General features: G+C 38.2%; 1 protein-coding gene across 10 annotated transcripts in view; it reads left to right on the forward strand.

Annotated features, from left to right (window-relative positions):
* Positions 1-22,044, forward strand: part of LOC105193213 (latrophilin Cirl) — an 803,058-nt gene that overhangs the window by 536,501 nt on the left and 244,513 nt on the right. For all 10 annotated transcript variants that reach the window (XM_039454371.1, XM_026133332.2, XM_039454374.1 and 7 more), the window contains one exon: positions 15,916-16,047. In XM_039454371.1, coding sequence (XP_039310305.1) covers positions 15,916-16,047 — 132 coding nt within the window. The remainder of the gene's footprint in view (positions 1-15,915; positions 16,048-22,044) is intronic.

Genomic DNA, 22,044 nt, shown 5'->3' on the forward strand with positions numbered 1-22,044 from the left:
GAGCCGTTTCGAAGATCAATAGCGGAAGTTCTCCACTCGTATTCAACCGGTTAAAAGAGCGAATGGCATTTTCCATTATGAGCCCGCCATTATACTGAAATGAGTTTATGAGCACCATGAACTTACGTTTCAATAACAGTAACTTCTTAAATTATCAGCGCGTGCACGAAAATGCAGCGACGCTGCGGCATCGTTAAAACGAAAGGGGAGCTCCGGGACGAGTTCCGGACGGAGAGAAACCCGTTTTCATCCCGCCCTCCTCCACCTTCGCGCCCTTTGAAGACACTCGTACGGCGGCTCGAAAAAATATCAGTTGGAAGTTCCTGACGTTGTTAATCATTCATCTCATGATCGTAAATTTGCATATTGTACAAATTTGACGCCGAAAGGAATACAACAAAAAAGTCCTGTTTAATTTTATTTTAATGTGACTTACGTTATTTTTTGCGCTGCAACGTACAACTTTTTTTTTTATTTTATTTTCAAAGATTCATATTTTTGCTTCATGGATAATCAAAGAGATGTTTACACCGTTTTATAACATACATGCTTTTAAGAAAAGTGTAGAGATGATTATTCATTGGGGATTAACATATTAAATTATAAAATATTTTTTGTGTGAACGTGCGCAAAGAGATTTACTTACATTTTTTCACTTATTTTCTCATGATAACTGTTATATTTCGTGATTTTTACGAATAAAAATTGTTTTAAACTCGAGGAGATTTCCTAAATTAATTTTTTCCGCTCAGATAAGATATAACGGCAGAAAAATACGGTCTCCTACGTAGGAATCGCACGAAGCAAAGGGTTAAAACATTAGCGGGGTGAAATTCGTAGATTACTTCGCCGCAGCTCACCTAACCGGGAGATATCATTTGCTCTCTCAAATATTTGGACATCCTTGCTGGATCTTGTCTTTTCGCTCGGCCGCGTTTCGACCTCGTCGCTTCTTTTTTTTTCGGCGCGTATCCCACTCGGAGATCGGCGAGAAAAAAGGAGAGGCGTGTGGAATAAGGGGCGAGAGTATGGACCTCTTGCACTTTAGTCCGATTAAATAGTACGGTCCTGGCCGGGCGGTTGGTAATTACGCAAAGTGGTCGGCGGTCTCTAGTTACTTCGCGTTTTCCGGCGAACTCCACTTCCGCCGCCGCCGCCGCCGACCCTCGTGATTTTCCCGACGAGGAAAAACGAAATTTCAACCATCCACCATTATCCCTCGGTTTTGCCATACTGCTGTCAACGATCCATATCAATCTGTGCTTTTCACTCGAAAAAATAAAGAAATGTCCGTCATGACGTTAACGTTGTAATATTGGAGCACATTGATTTTTTATCATTGAAAAAATGTTACATATCAAATATTTACTGCTGCGATATTCTATAGAATGTTTGCGTTTGTTTTAATCAAATTTGAAACATGTGAGTTTTAATAAATTGAAAAATAAACGTTAACGATTGCAACGGATAGTAGCGGATTCGTGTAATTTTATATAATTCGGAAGAAAAACTAGAAAATCACGTTAATTTAATACAAATGCAGTATTGTCGTTATGATAAGTAATTTTGTAAACAGATAAAATATTCACAAACGTTACAGAAAATATTTTGAGAAAAACAATTGTAATAATATTGAAACGATTTAATTAATGATAACTCAATATTGTTTCATTTACAAATGCTTTAATTCTGCAAGAGAAATTCTCAGTTTTATTTTCACAAATATATTATTCAATACTGCAGTTAAATGCTAAAGATTTTTGAAAAATACAAACTGCTTCTTAAAAATAATTTTCCTTGTCATGTGAGAATTCTGTTTTTCTTTTTCATAACAACGTATCAGATAAGAAAACACGACTGAAAGCGTTTCTTTGACAAACAATTGGCTGCACTTTTCATTTCACATATTCGATGAAAAGATACGTAATAAAATCTAGATAAAATCATAACTCGGGGACAGGCATAATAGAATCGTGGTGAGGGCAATATTCGCGAAATATTTAGCGGACGGAATTCGCGGTGGGAAACGCGGATCGCGCAACGCCGAGTGGACGGAATAGGATTGGATGCATCGGGACGATTTTAAAGCGCGCAGGGGACGAATACGATACGTGGCCGATTCGATCCGCCCCGATCGACGTAATATATATCTATCGTTGCGGTTTTGCGCGGGGTTGCGGTTTCGATTTGCGATCGGCAAATGGAATCACGCGTCTCCCCCCTCCGCGGCGCCGGAGTCCCGTACATAATAATCGAGCGACTGATTCGCACTCGCGCGCGCGTGAATTCAAAGTCCCGTCTTTCGCTCCCTTGGACTCGCTTGCGCGACGCGCCGACTTGGGGCCGGCGTAAAAACTGCATCGCGGCAGGAAGCCGAGGTAATCAAATCAATTTCAACGCGAATTTGCCTGCTTCTTACCGTTCGCAGTCCTTCGCATTTAACGACGTTATTTCGCTCGCGAATTCGCACGGGAACTTCGCTTCTTGCGCGAGGAACGAGCGCAAAAAAATAGGAAGAGGAGCGAGAACAACCGTTTTAATCGCACCGGATTCCATCGAACTGCGGCGGTTTATCGGCGATTTCCTTTATATTTCAGTACTTCGCTATACTTTTTGCGACTCGTTGAAACATCGATCGGCATCAGTGGTTAGACGCTTTCAGATCTTGCAAACTGAAATGTTGTGGATTTCATTCAATTAATTTAACTTTACTGCAGCTTTTTATCTTAAATTCTAGATTACTTAATTAAAAAGACACAAGTTAATAATGAAACTAGAAAATTAAAACAATACTATTTTAATTATATAAAACTGTAAGATTTAATTATTATACCGGCTGTTATATTTTCTCTACGAGAAAAGTGTCTGCCACAAGAGTTTGAAGTACGTCAAAACGTTTCATTTTCACAACAAAAGAAAGTCTGATCAGACCTTAACATTGTATCGTGTGACCTAATAAATATGCAACGCGATTCTTCTCGTGCCTGTTTCTTGTCGCGTACACTGTCGAGGGATTGACATGTAAATCATGCTGAGCCTTTTTGCCAGCCATCGTTGGACATCATTAAGTTCCCGCACCTCTAGGCACGTAGAGGCAGCCGGGCGACGAGCAATAAACGTCTTCAGCACACGGTATAAATAATCATCGATATGACGACAGCCTGCTCGTAATTAAGCGAGATGGTGATGTACTGAAAACCGTAAAATACGGAAATTTATATCTCACGGAGAGAGGGAGAGAGAGAGAGAGAAAGAGAGAGCGAGGTATAAAACCCGACGAAAAAGTCCGAAGATAGCGCATGTTTCGGTATTGCGTTTGGATTGATACAGTCGCGCGATGCCCGTATTTCGTTGCGGATGTTAACAAAATAAAATTGCTAAAGTTGAAACGTATAAGCATTATAATTTACAAATTTATTTTCATGATTTGACGTATTTATTTTCACGATATAATTTATACAATATTTATTTTTACAATAATATTCGATACATTCTCTACCCGAAAATTAATATTTTGAATTTTACTGCGGCAGTGTCTGTTATACTGCAGAGCTTGACGTTACACATTGAATATTTATTCTTCTTATATTCATATTTCATATTTCCTTTTTTATATAATTACGCCAATTTTTTTTTTTTTTTTTTTTTTATAAATAAACGTACGCATTTATTGTAACAGATTGTAATTTATTGGTTCAAACATAGTCTATAACATCTTTTTTTCAATTGTAACTATTTTCAACTTTTATTTTACGTATAATAAACTAGAATAAATTGATAATAATTGAAGCGCCTTCTCGCGCCGATCGATTCGTTTTCGTTCGTTAACAATAATACTGCTAGCAAGGCATTCTTCAATATCTGCCTGTCATGCTGGAGTTCTCTATTACGGGTGTTGTTGGATTTACCGATTTTCGTTATTTATATTCAGATACGCGTAGAATCAGCTTTGGCCTTCCTTTTTTCTGTCTCTCCTCTTTTCCCGTTCCTCGCGGCACGTTTAATCGGCCCAGGCGAAAGCCCATTACATCGGATGTCTTTGTCACGCCGGTGGCACTCTGTCGGAGAATTAATAACCCCGCTATACTCACGACGTGAACATACACCTCCCGCCCCGTGTGCCGCCACTCGAAACACTTCGGCCGAATTATTTGTTCGACACGATTCGATACGCGCGTTTCTGTCGTATCTTATCTCCGATCTAACGTCGCACCCTCGACGCGCGCGCGAGATGCAAGGACGAATAAGAAAGGGAAAAAAGAAGCGGCAGCTTGAAGGCGCAATATAGAACGCCGCCGACGCCTCCAGGCAATTGGTCCTTCCCTTTTAGCTTTTTTTAGTCAAAGAATGCGACTTATTTTAATTCCACATGCTAATATGAATATGTGAGTGAAATTGAAGCGTCTAATGTTTTATCAAGGCAACAAAGATCGTTTTTATTTTCAAATAGCAAAAAAAAAAGTTTAGTTTGTTTATTGAACGTCGAATGTATTTTAAGTAATCTTTGCACATTAAAAGTTCTTACAATATCTGTCTCACGATTGTATTCCGAGTAATAATGAGAATGATATATAAAATAATTTAAATATTAATAGAACTGCGGAAGGGTTGAAGAAGACAACTGTCTATATTTTTCGTGGAAAGGGTTGCGGAGCGAATTGAAATGAAGAGATCAAAACGAGGGAGAAACTCTGAATCGGCTGCTCGATCTCCGGTCTGGCAGGATAATAAAAATGACGGTAGGAGGGTGAAAGACGAACGCGTATGGGGGGAGACTCGCGGGAGGAGCTATCCATTAAAGGCACTCGCGGCCACCGGCAGCCCCATTTTTCAAGACTCTGTTGAAAGAGGGATTTGCCGCCTTTCCTGTTTCGAGCGCCGTTCGAGGGATAGCGGCGGTATTACGCCGCAATCAAGAGATTAGAATGAAAGCGTAATCGTACGAAGAACTTCGTAGAACGATAATAGTTCTATGCGAAAGGAACGTTATCCGAGCAAAACTGGCAAGTCCAACTTCGGTCACTGTCAGCGCGGTAATAATGCCGTTATATTTTTCGGCGATTTCTTACATGGTCACCGTGTATGCACGCACGTGCATCGGTGCTTCTTCCCAGCCTTCAACGGTGTATTGACCCGCAGCAAATAGGAGCACGAAGTCCGCAGATTATTGTTACCCGAAATACGAGCCTGTAGTTTGCCGCTCGAAGGAAAAAGAGGAGGATAAGAAGACCCGCGGCCCCGTAAATAATCGCTTCCGATCGGTAAATGATTCGGGTATCACGCAACGTTGGCACTTTAGCCTTCCAGGACGATTTTTATTTTATAGAGAGAGTTGAGAAAGTTCACGTATCTTCTTTCTATTGAAAGATTTAATTTGGAAGAAATCGGATTATACTATATTGCAAAACTATAATCGAAAATTGATCATTTAAGCCAGGTGTTGTGAAAATCCCTTTAACAATTGAAACTTTAGCTTAAAGACTGTGCAGTGGCACCAAGTTTCATCTTGATCCCTCCTCTGAATATCATCGGAGGACATTAGAGAAACGCGCCCTTTGCTGATAATAAATTCCCGCTCAGTCGGCGGAATTAATCGCGTCCGAGGTACGGAGCCTGCTGGATCAAGAGGTTTTCTTCTTCGCGCGATACCGTCGATTCGCCTCGAGCGAATGGCTGTCGGTTCTGCCAAATTTAAGGGCTCCAGCGATCCGGCGCCAATGCACGTTTAAATTGATGGCTTCACGGTCCCTTGCATTTCGCGCTTAGGTACTTCGCGTCCTCCCCTCCCGCTCGGACCAAGCCTACCCTCTTGTTCACGAGGGAGGCGCGATCTGGAGCTTTATCCTATTAATCAATGCGCATAAATTGTTTTAAGGGAATCGTTACCGCGCCATTCGGACATGCCGTACGACGTTGTTGCCGGGGTTAATGTCGCGCGTAGAATGAGGGAGGAAAATCGAAGCGACGAACTGGAATCATTAGATGTAACGCGAAATATATAGACGGCGTTAGATTGAGATTTATTGGCCTGGAAGTGGGAATTCCGCAGCTGCACTCACCTATTTATTCTCGTCAAAATAGCCCGATTCGTAAGACTCTGTTTCGTGACACGAACCAGAGCCACGACACGATTTGCATCGCGCTCGGTGTACGTGTGTATATCTTGACAAGATTAAACTTCTGTCATAATTACAACAAGTATTCATATCGTGCTTTCCAAGTACGAAATTGAAATATTTCAAATTGTTTTTCTTGTTACGTTATTCATGAGACATGTGCGAAATGCAGTCAATTAGTTAAAAAAATGGAACAATTTGAACTATGTTTTACTGTAAAAACTCAGATGCTTCAAATAAAATGTGCTATTAGATTTAATATTATTAGAGTAGGTATTTTCAGTATTATCAGAGTAGGTTTTTGTAGTTATTCAACGCTAGAAATGAAATTGGGAACGATCGTTCATTAGAAGCAACCGGTTGATAACGAAAATGAATTCAGTAACTGATATATAAACTTGAGAAATGAGCTTGCGATTATTTGCGGCTGAACGATTTTGCGATTATTTCTGATAAATAATTTCGGCGCGTTGTGGCGGAAAGGCAGCGGTGAGCCTTTCATCATAGAATTCGCTCGCGATGCGAGAGAGCTCATTACACACCGGGCGATTTAATTCGGGAGTTGAAACGCCGGATTATGAGCTGGTCCGCTGATATTAATATCAAACGATTATCTCGCTCGATTATTGTTATCGTCGTGCGATTAGTGGGAGGATTTATGCGCACGCGTCCGCTCATATAAGTTAATAATGCCAGTTATTTCGCCCCAATATAGCAAATATTTATTATATTATCGGAACGATACTATGGTAAAGTAATTTTAGCTGTCCCAGAATTAACAAAAAGGTCTAAAAGCTTTTTATTCCCAATCTTTTACTTTTTATCTCTACGCCTTGTTTGTTAAAAGCCAACGGTTATAAACTTGAATTAATTAGGAATCAAGTTTAAAAGTATATCACATAGATTAGAAGGTGTTATATGTAAAAAATGCAAAAGTGTTATTAAATTAGTAAAGTTTTAAATGCCAATGGAGAATTCTCTTTGAGTAACCGAAACTTTAAGTCGGAAATGCGAAGAAAAATAACGATGGTTGGTTGGATTCAATCACGGCGATCGATTAAAACCATTTTCTCACGCAATCGCCTTAGTTAAACTCCTTCGAAAGAAATCTGTCTTTGCTTTAAAGCTTTTTACTCTCTCTCTCTCTCTCTCTCTCTCTCTCTCTCTCTCTCTGGTTATCATCTTTCTTCCCTCTTTTTTTTCTCGCGCGTTATTATCATCACTGAATCAAACGGGAGGGTGTGACAAAATAAGAGCAGAGATAAGAACGGAGAGAGGCGAGCAGAAGGTAAATAAGGAGAAAATAATTCGAAGATGCTCTCTAAGTCGACGGGAAGCGTAAGAGGGACAAACGTAGGTGACTCGAAGGTGGCTTAACTCACGTTATTCTCGTTGTCGTCGGAGCAAACGACTACTTGCGTCACTGCAGGCACCTTCTTTCCTTTTCCTTTTCTATTTCCTTCTCTTTTCGATTTCTGGGCACTGCGGGCGACTTCCGGTAACTGCAGAAATCTTAGACCGGTATGGGATACATAAATGGATGAATTTATCGTCGCTAGCAGAGCTTGCGTTGATTTCTACATTTTATTTTTACTTCTTTTTTTATAATTTTTTTTTAATTCAAGAACAACTTTATTCACGTATTTAAAGAAAAAGAATAAATTTTAATTTAATATCTAACTTTCTATTTAATTTCTTAACGTGAACCACAACGTGTGATTACATTCAAAAACACATCACATTATAAAAGAAATATAATTGAAGGTTAATTGATAATTAAATACCATATCTTATTAATTTTTATTTTTATTAATTTATTTTGTATTTTTAAGAAGAATTATAAAAATTTTAAATATATTTCTGTAGAGGAATTTAAAATTTTTTGATTCTGAAATAATAATTCGAAAAGCAAATGTATTATATTCTAATATTTTATTAAAATAAAAATATTCGATGCATCAAGTATGAACTTTAAAAAGTTCCTTTTTTGTATATAATCATAACGAGTCTCCGAAATATGAATAAATCTTATTTAGTTTGATCTTTTTTCTTCTTGCTCTTTGAGATTTACTAGTGATACCGCCCACCACCCTCGCGCATCATGCACGCCGTAATAACGAATAATGCGGGGCAGTTAGACGGGCCCCGACCCCGCTAGTCCTTAAGTGAAAAGTGAGCCCTCGTTTCGTGAAGCACCCCTAAGCCGGGATCGTGCACGCGGGACACGCAGTGGGGATCAAGTTTTTCGAAGGGGGCGAATAATATAATCGTTACCCGCGGCGTTCGCGTAATTTTTCCTTTTATAGCATGGATCGCGATGCGTCTTCCCTCGATGTCGATGACATCCGTCGTTTGATAGCGATTTAGTCCCTTCTGTCGCGAATTGGAAGCTGCAATTTCGAAACATGCAGCAAGAAAATGATATTTTTTCCACGAGATAGTTTTGTTTATTGTAAGTATATAGAGACTCATATTTTTAGGACACATGTTGCAAATTTGTACACAATGCCCATATTATTGATTTTCTAAATTTTCGAGAATATTATATATTTTCGAAATTCAAATTTTATTCTTTTTGATTTTGCCGAAAATGGTAATGCTAAAATTGAAAATAATATATAAAATTGTGTCTGTAAATTACATACTTTTAATAAATGTTTCTTCTGTACTTTTATTTCTATGCTGACCAAAAATAATTTCTGTTACGAACAAATCTTTTTTAAATTTATTTTATCTTTTATATTTTTCATATTGTAATACACCATGTAATGCTGCGATCCATATATCATGTCGCTGATGATAAAATCGATGTTAGCAGGAAGACGGTTTATATCTCGACATTTCAAACGAAAGTATGTTACTTATTACTGGCTGACGTTTCTATCATGAGATATAAGCTAACTTGCTTATAACTCCATTACTTATTACACTTGGCAGTCTCGCAAGATCAATAAAGAGCTAAGAGCAAAGAGAAAAAAAAATTGGTAGTATATCATTTATTCGATAACCTATGCACTTCATTACACTTAAGTGCACTGCGTGTCACACTCATGGTGCGATCACATTTATTAGTCAGACATGATGCTGAGCTCTAATTTTATTTCATCGCAAGACAAAAATTACATTCTCAATTGTTCTATTTCTCAATCTTTTCGTTATGTATTTATTATGCAGTAACGTTTTAATTATTTAAAAACAGTCTCTCTCTCTCTCTCTCTCTCTCTCTCTCTCTATATATATATATATATATATATATATATATATATTAATATATATAATTAAAATATTTATAAAACATTACTTATACATTGTTTTACGATAATCTATACATCTTATCTTTTTGTATGATGTATCGCAGAATATTGAAGCAATTTTTATATGCCCTTTTGCATTACATAAATTAACGTTAATCGCTTCGTTAATGGAAGCTGTAACGCAAAGAGTTGCGGAGTCTGCCCGCAGGCATCCACGTCGTCCACTATCTTTTGGCAGCCGCGTTCCTTCGTCCATCTTCTTCCTTAAGGCCAGGCCGATGGCTGCCCGGCCTCCCGGTTCCTTTGAAATTATAGGCGCTTTACGGTACTTGCTCATAATCATTTTATGCTTCGCCGAAGCACCGACTTCAGAACGAAGCTCGACCTCCGCTGCACGAAATACCGTGGAGGTTATTTACACGGTAAATACGCGCCTCGCGAATGAATCAAGACTAATTTGACAGTTTTCTAATTTTGCTCTGCGCGTCTTGGAAGAAATGCCTGCCTTTTTGCGCGATTTTAATTTGAACTCCTTGTACCCGAAGTTTAACGAGAATGTAATACCGTCCTAGTTCCGTTATCGTCAATTCGCGCAAGATAAATTTCTGCGAATTAAATTCATTCCGCTGATTTTCTTTTTGTTTCATGACTTTCAATGAATGACGTTGACGTATATTCGTACGATATGAAATTCCAAGTAATTCATTTCGAATTATTCGGTGGTATTGTAACAAATTAAATTTTATCACAGTTACGCAATAATGATTATTTCATTTCTAATATCCAATTTATCGTAATTGTAACAATTATCAATGTTTTAACGTACAATGTTATACTATAATTATCCATTACAATTCCACTCGAGTTTCCTTCAAAAAGCATCGTCATCTTGACATGTTACGATGATGGCCCTTGAGTCGACTGAAAGCTCGTGTCATACACGGGTATACGTTAGAAAGCACGAAAGCAATAAAAGACTTTGCCACATCGCCCATTCGATAAACTCATCCATGTCACGCTTGAAATAGCATCCAATTTCAAATAGGTATTACAGGACTCTAGCAAGTGTCTTCGTTCCGAGAGTCGTTCTCAAAGTCGAAGATATCGAATTTGCATTTTTTGCATTTGCATTTTCTTCGTAGGTAACGAATTTGCATTTTCCAGACGAATCTTAGAAACTACGCGATCCTCGCAGCGACTATATTTCGTCTCCGATTCTGATATTACACATGCATGAAAATCTTATCAATGTAGATCAGTTGTAATCCGGTTTTCCAATAATAAAAGCTTTTGGAAATAGAAATGTATCAATTCAAATTAATGAAATGAAACGATGCCAATTCTATTCATTCAGTTGTACAACATTTTCTTGAACAATTTCAAGATCCATTCATCTTTTTATATGTAATCGATTTGTGATTACTTCCGCAGCCAATACTAAATATAGTAGATGTTACTATATACTCCATAATGTAACGTTCTCTCGGTTATTCCATTTGTAGAGAACTTTGTATAAAACTAGATCAAAGCTATTCATATCCATAATTTGTAATTACTCCGAATGTCTTTAATATTATGCAATGATTGTTTGCTATTTCATAACTATTGATGAACTTACTCATATGAATCTGGTAAAGATAGGACCGAGATGAAATTGAAAGCTGCTCGTATTATTTGGCTTCAGTGTTCAGGCTACAGAGTCTGATATCGGCTGTTGAAATTTTCAAAGCATCGTGTCAGTTTCACGTCGGGTCGCGTCGCGTCGAGGATGTCTGCTCGCGATGAACTCCGGCAGAAGCAAGACATAGACGAGGATGAAGCGGAAGAAAGGTTGATGCTGTAAAGGGGAAGAGAGAGAGAGAGAGAGAGAGAGAGAGAGAGAGAGAGAGAGAGAGAAGACGAGTTCAGCGGCATTCGAGTGGCACGGGGAAGCGACACGACGGAATTTCAGAAATTGCGCCCGACATTTTCGCATGTAGTGTATATATAGTAAACCGAGTGGCAGCTTCCTTCCCCTCATTCTACACGATCTCTTCTCTTCATCTTCATCCTCATCCATTTTTTGTAGTTGTCCTTCCCAAGTTCTCGCGATTGAAACAAAGAAATGTAACATTCAAAAGACACTTCGATTTCGAGCTTGAGTGAGTTAACGCAAATTTGAACGCCGCGTAATCCTCAATCGTGAATGGCGCGGAATATTTTATAATATCTTCACATTGTGTGTGTAGTTTCGCATATATAGAGAAGTAAAAGATAAAATTAAATATAAAATTAATCAGATCAAATGTTCCAGATAATACCTATATAATTTCCAATTTAAATTTTCACTGAGAGTATAAGACAAAATATTTCATTATTCACGGTATTGTTTGAAGGTTTAACGATAAGACATCTTAAAGACACAACACCGTTTGAGTTCTCCTCGAAGATTCGGTTCTCGTTCGACGAGTCAGATTCATCGCGGATTTTCCGTGGAGAGAATTGCGAGTTAATTTCCCGTGCAGCCGCCTCCGGCCCATAACATCGACTCGTTGTCGTCGTCAATTATTTTTAATTGCGCGCCGATCGGAGCCCCAGGCTTTGCGCGGCGTGCATTAAAATGCGCCTGGGTGTAAAATTGAAACTCGCGAGGTCGCGGTTGCGTACATTGTACCTCCGCCGATACGTTAATGTGATTTTCAACAAATAATTTTGATTCCCCCCCCCCTCTCCCTCTTGCTCATTGCACGTAGCGCTCTCGCAATCGCCCAATTCGTTGCGAGCATCATTTTGCGCGGGGGTCGTCGATGATGGACGAGTTCGTGCTTGAAATCATTGCGAAACGAGAGATGGGGATGGCCGCAGGGATGAAGGGGAGACGAATGATTGGAAAGGGGAGAGGCGGCCGGCAGGTGCGTGGCTGTTCAATATTCATCGACGAGAGGCGTCGAAATGATTTTAAGTGCCTGCAGAAATTGCCGCGGCACCGGCGTTTTCTGATAATCTGCATTATTTCGATCGCTTTGATCGCCGTTGCTTTAATAATATGTAGATTTATGTTTTCATCCGGACGGCGGCGAGAGACGGCGATGGTGGTGGTGGCAGCGGCGGGCGGCGGCGGCGGCCGCAGCGGCGATAGCGCATCACTTCTCACGTCCTGACATTACTAACTGTAGTCCGACAGGATGTAGAAATTATTATTGAATTATTTATTACATTCTAAGTACCGACGGGACGCACCCTTCGTTTACTGAAATTTGACTTGAGGAATAGTGTTAAGTACAAAATAAGTTTTGTCGTATAATTACGTTCAAGGTATTAATAATGCGATTATAAACGGTAGAAAATTACTTCTGACATTTTATCACTATACTTTAAAGATCGTAAAGTAGTGTTAAAAGTAACTTGAGGTGCCACAAGCAGCGTTATTAAAGAAATTTAGGAAAATTTGTGAAAAATTGTTGAAAGAGATTTCAGAGGTATGTGAAATGTATTTTGAATTTCTTTGCGGTGCAGGTGGTCCCATTTCAACTCGGATCTTTAAATTTCAAAACGAGATTAAAACATTTAAAACTGAAAATTTAGAAAAGTTCTTTCGTGGCATTTATGTGGAAAAAAAATACTTGAAATAAAATATTGGTTTATATGTATATACGTGATTCGGTCATGAAAATTTGATGTTTCTCGTTATCTTATTTATAATGAAGGAGAATACAATTTTCCGATGTTTTACATTTCGCGTATTTTGAGATCTCCAATAAAAATATAATATATCACAACCACGATGCGAAACTTGGAAACTAAAAATCTAAAATTGATGAACAAAGATATAAAAATATATTCCGATAATTAGCAATCTTCAAATATTTTCCAAAAATATTTTACAAGCAAATTATTCCAAAAGATATTTTAAAAAAGGGCTTGCTCTACTTTTATTTTTACCGTAGTTGCTTGAGGTACAATTTGGGTGCTAACTATATAACGGTAAGCATCTTGCTGCACTCAAATGTATTTTTTTTTCTTAAGATTGACTCGAGAACTGAATGTGGCGATAGTTCGGCTCGATAAAAGCGTTTCCAAGAACCTCCGAAGGTGCATAGTAAAATGCGTCGTTGGGAATTCCTTCCAAGCGCTCGATTACTGATCTTAAAAAATCCGCGGCGGAATAGTACTAAGGCAAAAAAAAGTGTGGTTGCCAGGAGATTACTATTCACTCGATTGTGTCGAACGCATACATCCTCTTCTCTGCTCCTGCTCTCTCTCTCTTTCTCTCTCTTCCTTTCCTTTTTAATAAATGATCTTTCTCTTCTCGCGACCGCGCCGACCTGGGAGATGGGAATCGCGTTGTCATCGAGCTTATCGCGATTATCGCAATGTATGGCGTATCGGCACACGCATGCACATCGTATGCAGCTTTGCGGTACGTTGCAAGGAAAGAAAGGGAGGGCAACATTGATGAAAGCAGAATAGCGCATCGCCGATTCTATTCGCGCGATGAACGCGCGGATACAAGGTTAGAGAAGATAGCATCATCGGATTAATTATGCGTAATGCATGGGACGTGCGCGGGGATGCGTTTGTATGTTACACCAACGAAAGGGAAAAGAAGGGGACAGCCAGTGTATTCAATTATCGTCGTTACACCGGGAGTTTACAGATGTTTCGGCGATAATCACGTTGCTATGCGGCTTCCACGTTCGTCGTATTAAGTGTTGAATGCCGGCGGCATCAAGAAAGAACGAGAAAGCCGTAGCGAGATAGCGAAAAGGGGACACGGGGTGGGAGGAAAGGGGATTTAATTAGACTCGTCGGAAAAATTAATGCGGTCCGCTCGAAACGAACTGGCAACACTCCAGATATCCCGCGCCGCCGTTCTTCCGCGGCCGCGGAAATGCACCGCTGCAATCCAGCCGATGCAATCTGCGGAGTGGTCCGCTGTGATACACATAGCGGTCGCGGCTCGATGAACTTCCTCGGTCATAATCCAGACGATTGGTCGCGATGTTCTTATTCCAAGTTTTATTGCACAAGATTTTTTTTGACAAAATTTTTTTAACGAAATCTCGTATAACTCTCTGAGATTCAAAATGTGAATTGAAAAGTAACTAATTTCTCTTTTCAACATGTTTAATTACGAAATGTTCGAGAAAATGCTTACATATTTTGGGATGAAAATAAAAAAAAGAGAGGACAATTAATGGTATAATACTAATATTAATTAATAAATATAATTGTTTTAAGCATTAATTTGATAAATATATTATGTAATTCTATCAAATTTTTTCCATACTAATTTTTAACAGATAAAGAAATGTTTGTATAAATATTTTTTTCAAAGATATTTTATGTTGTTAATTACAGGCGTAATATACAAAATATCTGAAAAGTGTCGAGCGTTTTATATTTCAGAATTTTCCTAATTTCTTGAAATTTTCTTAAATATTTTTTGAATAAAATATTAGATTTAGCTTTTACTCATTTTTTTTATGTACCATTTTACTTTTATTAATTGTTTTATTATTGAAAAATGTATTTTACTCAAGATTTAACTTTTACCCGTGAAAATATACAATTTCACGCGTAATCCACACGAGTCACCTGCTACCCTCTTCGGCGGAGACCCGACGCCCTGACTTTCGTTCTTTTTTCTCGCAATTTCGCATGGTCTTTTTTTTTTGTCGACAAGCTGATAGGTCGACGCGGCGCACGCGCGACGCCGCAGGAAAAATCGAGCGAGCATCGCCGGTAAACACTATAAATCAGCTTAATCCGCGCGTCGAGTGAAGCGAAGGGGTTGGGGATGTGTGTGCGTCCGCGTGAATGTAGGTTAACGAAGGCGAAAAAGGAAAACAATTTTGGTGTCAGCGTTTCGAAATTTGCAGACCGCGCGAACACGATGCGATCCTATCGAATAAAAACAGCGTGCGTTGCAACGGGTGAAACAAGATGAATTAGAGTAGTGAACTTCGATCCCAGGAATCACAAGGCATACGCGTCACGTTTCAAAAATAACATAAAACCTATAAAAAAGTGAGATAATCAAAGGAGTTATTTGGATCCATTAATACGATAATTTAAAAAATCTGTAAAGGTGCTACTTTTAATTTTTATAGAATTTTTATAGAAAAATAAGAATAATCATTTCAATCATTGTTAAGAAATATCTACTTTATACACGATTCGCAAATTTTATCAATTTCAACATACCTATATCTATTGAACATACCTATCTATACTTTAATCTAGTTTATGACATGTATTTTGGCACGAATGCGCTTTCGCCGATTGCAAACATTGCGATTTCCACGTAATCACGACCGTTAGTCGGCGCGCGTCTTCGTACAAAAAAATCAAGAAGAGCATAAGAATGGCCGACCGGTAAAGTATACGATTTACGTAAACGCAATAATAACGCGGCGTCCAATCTCGGTGTACTGAACGTACGTGTTCTTGGAAATCGTGATGCACTCCGGGGTGAGCGTATAGTTCGCGCGAAATGCAAGACTCATCGGGGAAGCAGCACGCCCCAGTGCACAGAGCGTGATCGTTTCTTTCTCTGCTTTCAGGCGTAGTCGGAGCTCGGAACCTCACGATGGAGTGCCGCAAGGGTCGACGGAAAGGAGGAGCTCCGATCCTCGGCAGTCTGCTACTTGCGTGGTTCTTAACCAACGGCTGTGCCGTCGTCGCACGAAATATAGGTGAGTGCGAGAAAGTATTTACGATTTCGGACCGCGGTTCCTTGCCGCGGGTAAACCCCCCCGAGAGCCCCCTTCCCCTCCGCCCCTTTCGATCCTTGCGCCAATTAAGGGACCGGCTACAACGCGTGCGGATATTTACGCGCGGCATATCCCGTAGAACTTCTCGCGAAGTCGCGACTCGCCGCAGGCAGAAGCCAGTTTTGCATCCCGCCGCCTTCCGCATGTTCTCTTTAACTTTGCAGCGAGTACATTTTAAATTATCACGTCGGTAGGCGCAACCGTCGTACAAGATTCTACTATAGCTGACTAGTTTTGCTTCGGATAATTGTAATAGCAAACGGAGTGTTTCAAAAGTCTTATTGCAAGTAAACATGCGCATCTACCCATTTGTATATGCGCAAAGATCTTTTATCAGATAAATAATTCACCCGATTAATAATACGAAATGATCTTATACTCGTGTACATTAGGAATTGAGATAATTTTGCATAATTAATTTATATACAATATTTATTAATTGTATGTACAAGATACGAGGAAGTAAATGGTTAATTAATTGATAAGAAATTATCAGAAAAAATAAATTAATCATGCAAAGTTATCTCGATTCCTAATGTGCACGATAATGAGATTATTTAGCGTTATTAATTAGGTGAATTATTTATCTGATAAAAGATCTTTTAGAGTTTATATCTCGCTGTTAGTATCTTCTTTTTTTAAAGTTAATTATATGATGCAATTTATGCTGAACTCTATTATGTACGTTCTCCTATAAATTTTAAATGGGTTACAAAAATCGCCTCGAAGAGCTTAATAACGAGGGTGGAATTGGCCGTGACGTGTACGTGCAGGGGGCGGAAGATCGTTGTTGCCGTAAACCCCGGAAAACCCCGTGAGATGGATGGGAGGTTTCGGCCGGCATGTTAAGTCCGGGAACATACCGTAGCACGCTCGTAGAATTAAACCGTTCTCGTGCTAATTGATTTAGGAGATCCCGTCAGCGTATGTGTGCGAGTATGTGTTTTTGCTATGTTGCAATGCGGCACAGTTTCTTGGCAATCCCTCGGTAACAAGAATCTTGCAATTTTTCTAAGTACTTTGTCAATATCTTTGTCATAAATTGTGAGAAAATGTCACATCCTAATCTGCTTTAGAAATACCTTCTATCTTCTTTTTTTACACATAGATTGCATAAAACGTAGTTATTTTTAGTAATATATTAACGGATATCTCTTTACGCTGCAAAAGCAGCACAAGTTTCGCTGTAGCTTTCAGTAACAATTTCAAACTTTTTTTTAAACGTACAGCACATTTATAAATTGTCGATATTCGTATTTTTAGATTAGCATATACATATAGGCCAGTTCTCTCTTTCATCATATCTGCATTTTTTGTTATTTTGTCACTGATTACACGCGCATTACGCGTGAGAAAGTTGTCAGAATGGTTTTTCATGATTTGGGTATTTCACCGAAAAGAATTCCGCTCAGGCACCGACGACGGCGCCTACAAATTTCTCTCGGGACCATTTCCGTGCTCGCATATTAGCTCGACTGCGAGACCAGCTGCAATCTCCGACGACGTGTAACTGATCGCGGAAGTTGAAGAAAAACCCGCATTGCCGAGGCATGCCAGCCGGCGCGGCCTAATGCACGAGGGGCGTTATTTTCTGTTCATAAATCTAGAGCTTTCCAATGAGAGAAAACAAAAAAAAAATATTTGAGACGTTGTTCGCGGTGCGGTTACGAAACTTTAGATTTAATATTTAACCACGGGACTAAATGAAAAACACGAAAGTTTTGAATCATATTGTAAGAAAGAGTTTAATCATTTTTACAAATATTTTGTCGAGACGAAAGATTACACATTTTTTTAGTTGAATGAAATGACAGAGAGACTTTTGATAAAATTAAAACAAAGCAGACCTTTCGTTAATTTTTGAATATTTTTTTAATTTGTCGCTTTATTAATGATCCTTTTTACACTTCATCGAGACGGTAAGTGCAATCATCAGGTCGATGCATCGTGCAAATGAAGGAAAATGAAGTAAAAGGGAGACAGGAAAAAAAGGGTTAACTAGCATCAGATAAGGTTAGAATGTAGTGACGCATTGGACGCACACGAGGCATTAATGAGCAGCGGAATTTCGAGAAGCAATTTCAGGCTGACATGTTCGAGAGGGGTCGCGAGTGAGACACACGGGGTCAGGAGGAGAAACGATGAAGATCCGGCGAGGTTGGAGGGAGACAACGTGTCCTCTCTATTTCTGTGCGATTATCATACACCCCGGTGCACCCAATCCACCATCGCAGTTGCGTTTCCAGTATTCTGCCTTCGGTCCTCCCTTTCCATTCTACTCCCCTTTGCAGTTATATAGACATATGTGCACGCATATAAGTGAGTACTCGCGTATATGTACGCGTATGTACACCCAAGGACTTTGATTCTGTCCATGGGGAAATTTTTCATACTGAGAAGTCGTTATCTTTCTACATACTTACAGTTTATGATTAACGTAACGACCAATAAGCTCTAGTTGTTTCATTAATCATGAACTGCGAGTATGTAGAAAGTGGTGACTTCTTAGTTTGGAAAATTTCACCATGGACAGAATCAAAGTCCTTGGGTGTACACGCACGCATGTACGCACATACACGCGGACACTTGGAAGAAGTGCAGTAACCCAAAGATAGATAAGTCAGAATCGCTTGCGTTGTGCCGTCGAGGCTCAGAAGAGGCTTTGTATGCTCTCGAAAGTAAATAGATAGTTAGGATGTGGATTCGATATCGTTCTCGACTGCGTTTTTTACCTGGATTCGTCGGTCGCGGTGTAAAAGTCGAGTGGCGGAGAATTGGCAGCGCTTAAGTCGAAGTAGAACTTCCGCATTTCGAGTGTACACTTTTGAAAATAATTGCGACGAGACGAGACTGAATACAGTATAATGATACTGTATTTATCATGAGATTATTTTTAGTAACGTAAAATCATACAATTGTTTATTAAGATATTTAATAAATTTAAAATAATATTTATTTTATTATTAAATAATGCGGAATTATTGACAGATGATTGATAAATGAATATAAAATGAGTATGATATATAGAAGGGAGAAGGCCAATTAATAAAATTAAATAAAATAGCATGATATCGCATTGATGAGATCATATTAATTTTATTACCGAAAAATATTGTAGAGGTCTTTAATATTGAGAGCTTGAGGGAAATTAAAAGCGCCAGGAAAATTTTTTCATTATAAAAAAATGAATTATATCTTGGAATGATTAATTATTGAAAAGTTCTGTTATATTCCATCGCCTATTTTACAAAGAAGATATAAGAATAAAAGTCGAATTTCTTTGTATCGCTTAAGAGAAGCACATACTTGATATTTGTAATTTCCGTGAAAATTATAAACTTTATGGGAAATTAGGTAGTGCTAAAATTCCTGCTCTTTTATTTTTTCGTATCTTTATTCGCCACTCCTTTCTTTTACATTTTAAGCAAGTTTACGCGCATCATTTCAGTTATTCAGCAATTAGCTTTTTACTACTGTTCCGCCCGTCATAAAACCGAAAATGATTCCTCTTAGCAAGCGTATAAATATGCCGGCTCTTCGAAAAATTACATAAAACCTCGATAGCCGCCACTTTGTAATCTACCCTGATGGCCGTCGTAAAACGTTAGTTAACGGCAGGAAGGATGATCTCGATCGGGCTGACCTCGCGAATAACGCGCGATAAAATTTGCAGTGGCCGCTATCGGCATCGAAGCGGCGCCGAAAGACGTCGTTCACTCGTGGCTACTCGTTCGCGATTACTTGTGCTGCTAGAATTTTTACGAAGAGCTGAATTTCCGGTTCTTACACTGATCGGAAATAAAAACAGTATGACCCCGTTATATTTGTAGCAGGCACTAATCGTTAGATTTCGAATGGATCCATCAACCGAATTTTAATCGCTCGTAAATACCGTATGCGGTTACATTTATATATGGAACGTTCGATTTATTGATGATGAAATGGAAAGATTAACGATTCGATTTACAAGAATAGTATGTTCTTCTTTGTAAAGTTGAGATTTAATGGATATTCAAGATTGCCTATTTATTTTTTATAATAGAGTTAATTAAAATTCGATGTTAATTTTAAGATCTTTCAAGATGAAACATTGTATAATTTGACGTTCGCATGCGATTATATGATAATTTAGATAGAATTATTCACGAATTTTCAATATTAATCATTTCACATCAAGAAAAATATTCGACGCTTAGTTGTTGCTTGCAATGACTTTCTCTATTGACCAAACGTCATAATTGTCATGAATAATTGCTAGTTTGTGTATTTCCACTGATGTTGTGGACCACCTGGGACATGTGCTATGAAGAGATCTCATCTTTCTCCTCTCTGCCGTCGTTCTGCGACGACGAGAATTTATATGCGCGGTAAGGGGGAGGCGCTGCCGGGCAATTTACGGCCGCCACTTACATCGTAGCGCATTCTGGGCAATTAATATTTACGCTGGATAGATCGGTAATCCTATTATACACTCGGCACAATATCGAGATAATAAAAATTGTTGGCAACGCGTGATTACAGAGTGCGTCGCGTCCCCGAGGCGGGCCGAGTTTCTCTCCGCAAGATAAGATTCCTCGATGAAAAATTCTCACGCTTCTCCAGCAACCTTGAAGCATGCAACTACATCTTTCGATATGCTAAAGAATGAGAAGTCTGGAAGATGTGTCGAGATATTTGATATGAGGTTCAGTAAATAGCACGAAATCCATTTAAAATGTGTTTGATAACACGAATATTTGAGTTTTACTTTAAATTTTGTTACATTAATACACATGAATCTCAAATATATGTTAAGATAAGGAAGATAATTATATTTATCATTAGTAAACAATAGTATATGATGTGAAACTATAAGAAATATAGCGGTATTTCGCTACGATTTTATCATATTAATTAATGTAATTGCACGGTTAGTTTACTATCAAAGTACGATTCTGCATTAACTTAAAAATTTAATAATTATACGCGCTCATTAATTCTTTAAAATTCCGTAAAAAGTTGAATTAAAAACGTATTTTGAGAATTGAAATATAAATCTTATACAAGCTGCAAATTAATACTGCAATTAAATACTAATGGGATATCAATAATATTTAAAACATGCTCAGGAGAATGAAATGCATGTTCTGTTATCGAAATGTCTGAATTCACCGCAGCTTGATATAATGAATATTATTATTAAATATTAATATGACATGGTGAAATTGAAGAAAACGCGAACATGTTGAAGATAGTCGAATAGATTACATTACACATCAACTTAATTAATAAAATGAGATTAATATTCTGTGTCTTATTAATCTATGTAATTTATATAATAATAAAATTTAAAAATGATCCGTACACTTTAGTATAAAATATGATTATTATTGAGAAATAACATTTTGTGAAATTTTTATGTAAATGGGTTTGAATATATATTTGACTTACATGAGATTAGTTTTCACTGTAAAATTAAATTAATGGAATGTTTTTGATTAGCGTTAAGATTTTACATTTTACTGTTTATGCATCAGTATACATCGCAATATAACAGCCATTCGATGCATCTGTCAAAAGACGCCATATACAAAATCTAACTTTTTATTTCTTACAAATTATGATCAATTAATTAAAACTTTAATATAAGTTTTACTTTAAATAATATTGTATATAATTTTTAAATAGATTGGAGTATTTTTTAATTGCGTTTCCTTTAAAAAATGATACAATATTACACATTTAGAGACATGATACTTTTTCCGCTATATTTGCAAGATGACTGCGTCCTAATTTTGCGAATTGAAACATTAATAAAGTAAGCCCGAATAGAAGGTTATCTTTATCGTTTTCATGACTAACGATTTTAACTTCGCCGGTTCGCTTCGAAGAATCACGAGGGCGAAATTCACAGTCTGAGAGCATCGTTTGCTATACCGC

Source organism: Solenopsis invicta, chromosome 10, assembly GCF_016802725.1.
Source record: "Solenopsis invicta isolate M01_SB chromosome 10, UNIL_Sinv_3.0, whole genome shotgun sequence".
Taxonomy (NCBI): domain Eukaryota; kingdom Metazoa; phylum Arthropoda; class Insecta; order Hymenoptera; family Formicidae; genus Solenopsis; species Solenopsis invicta.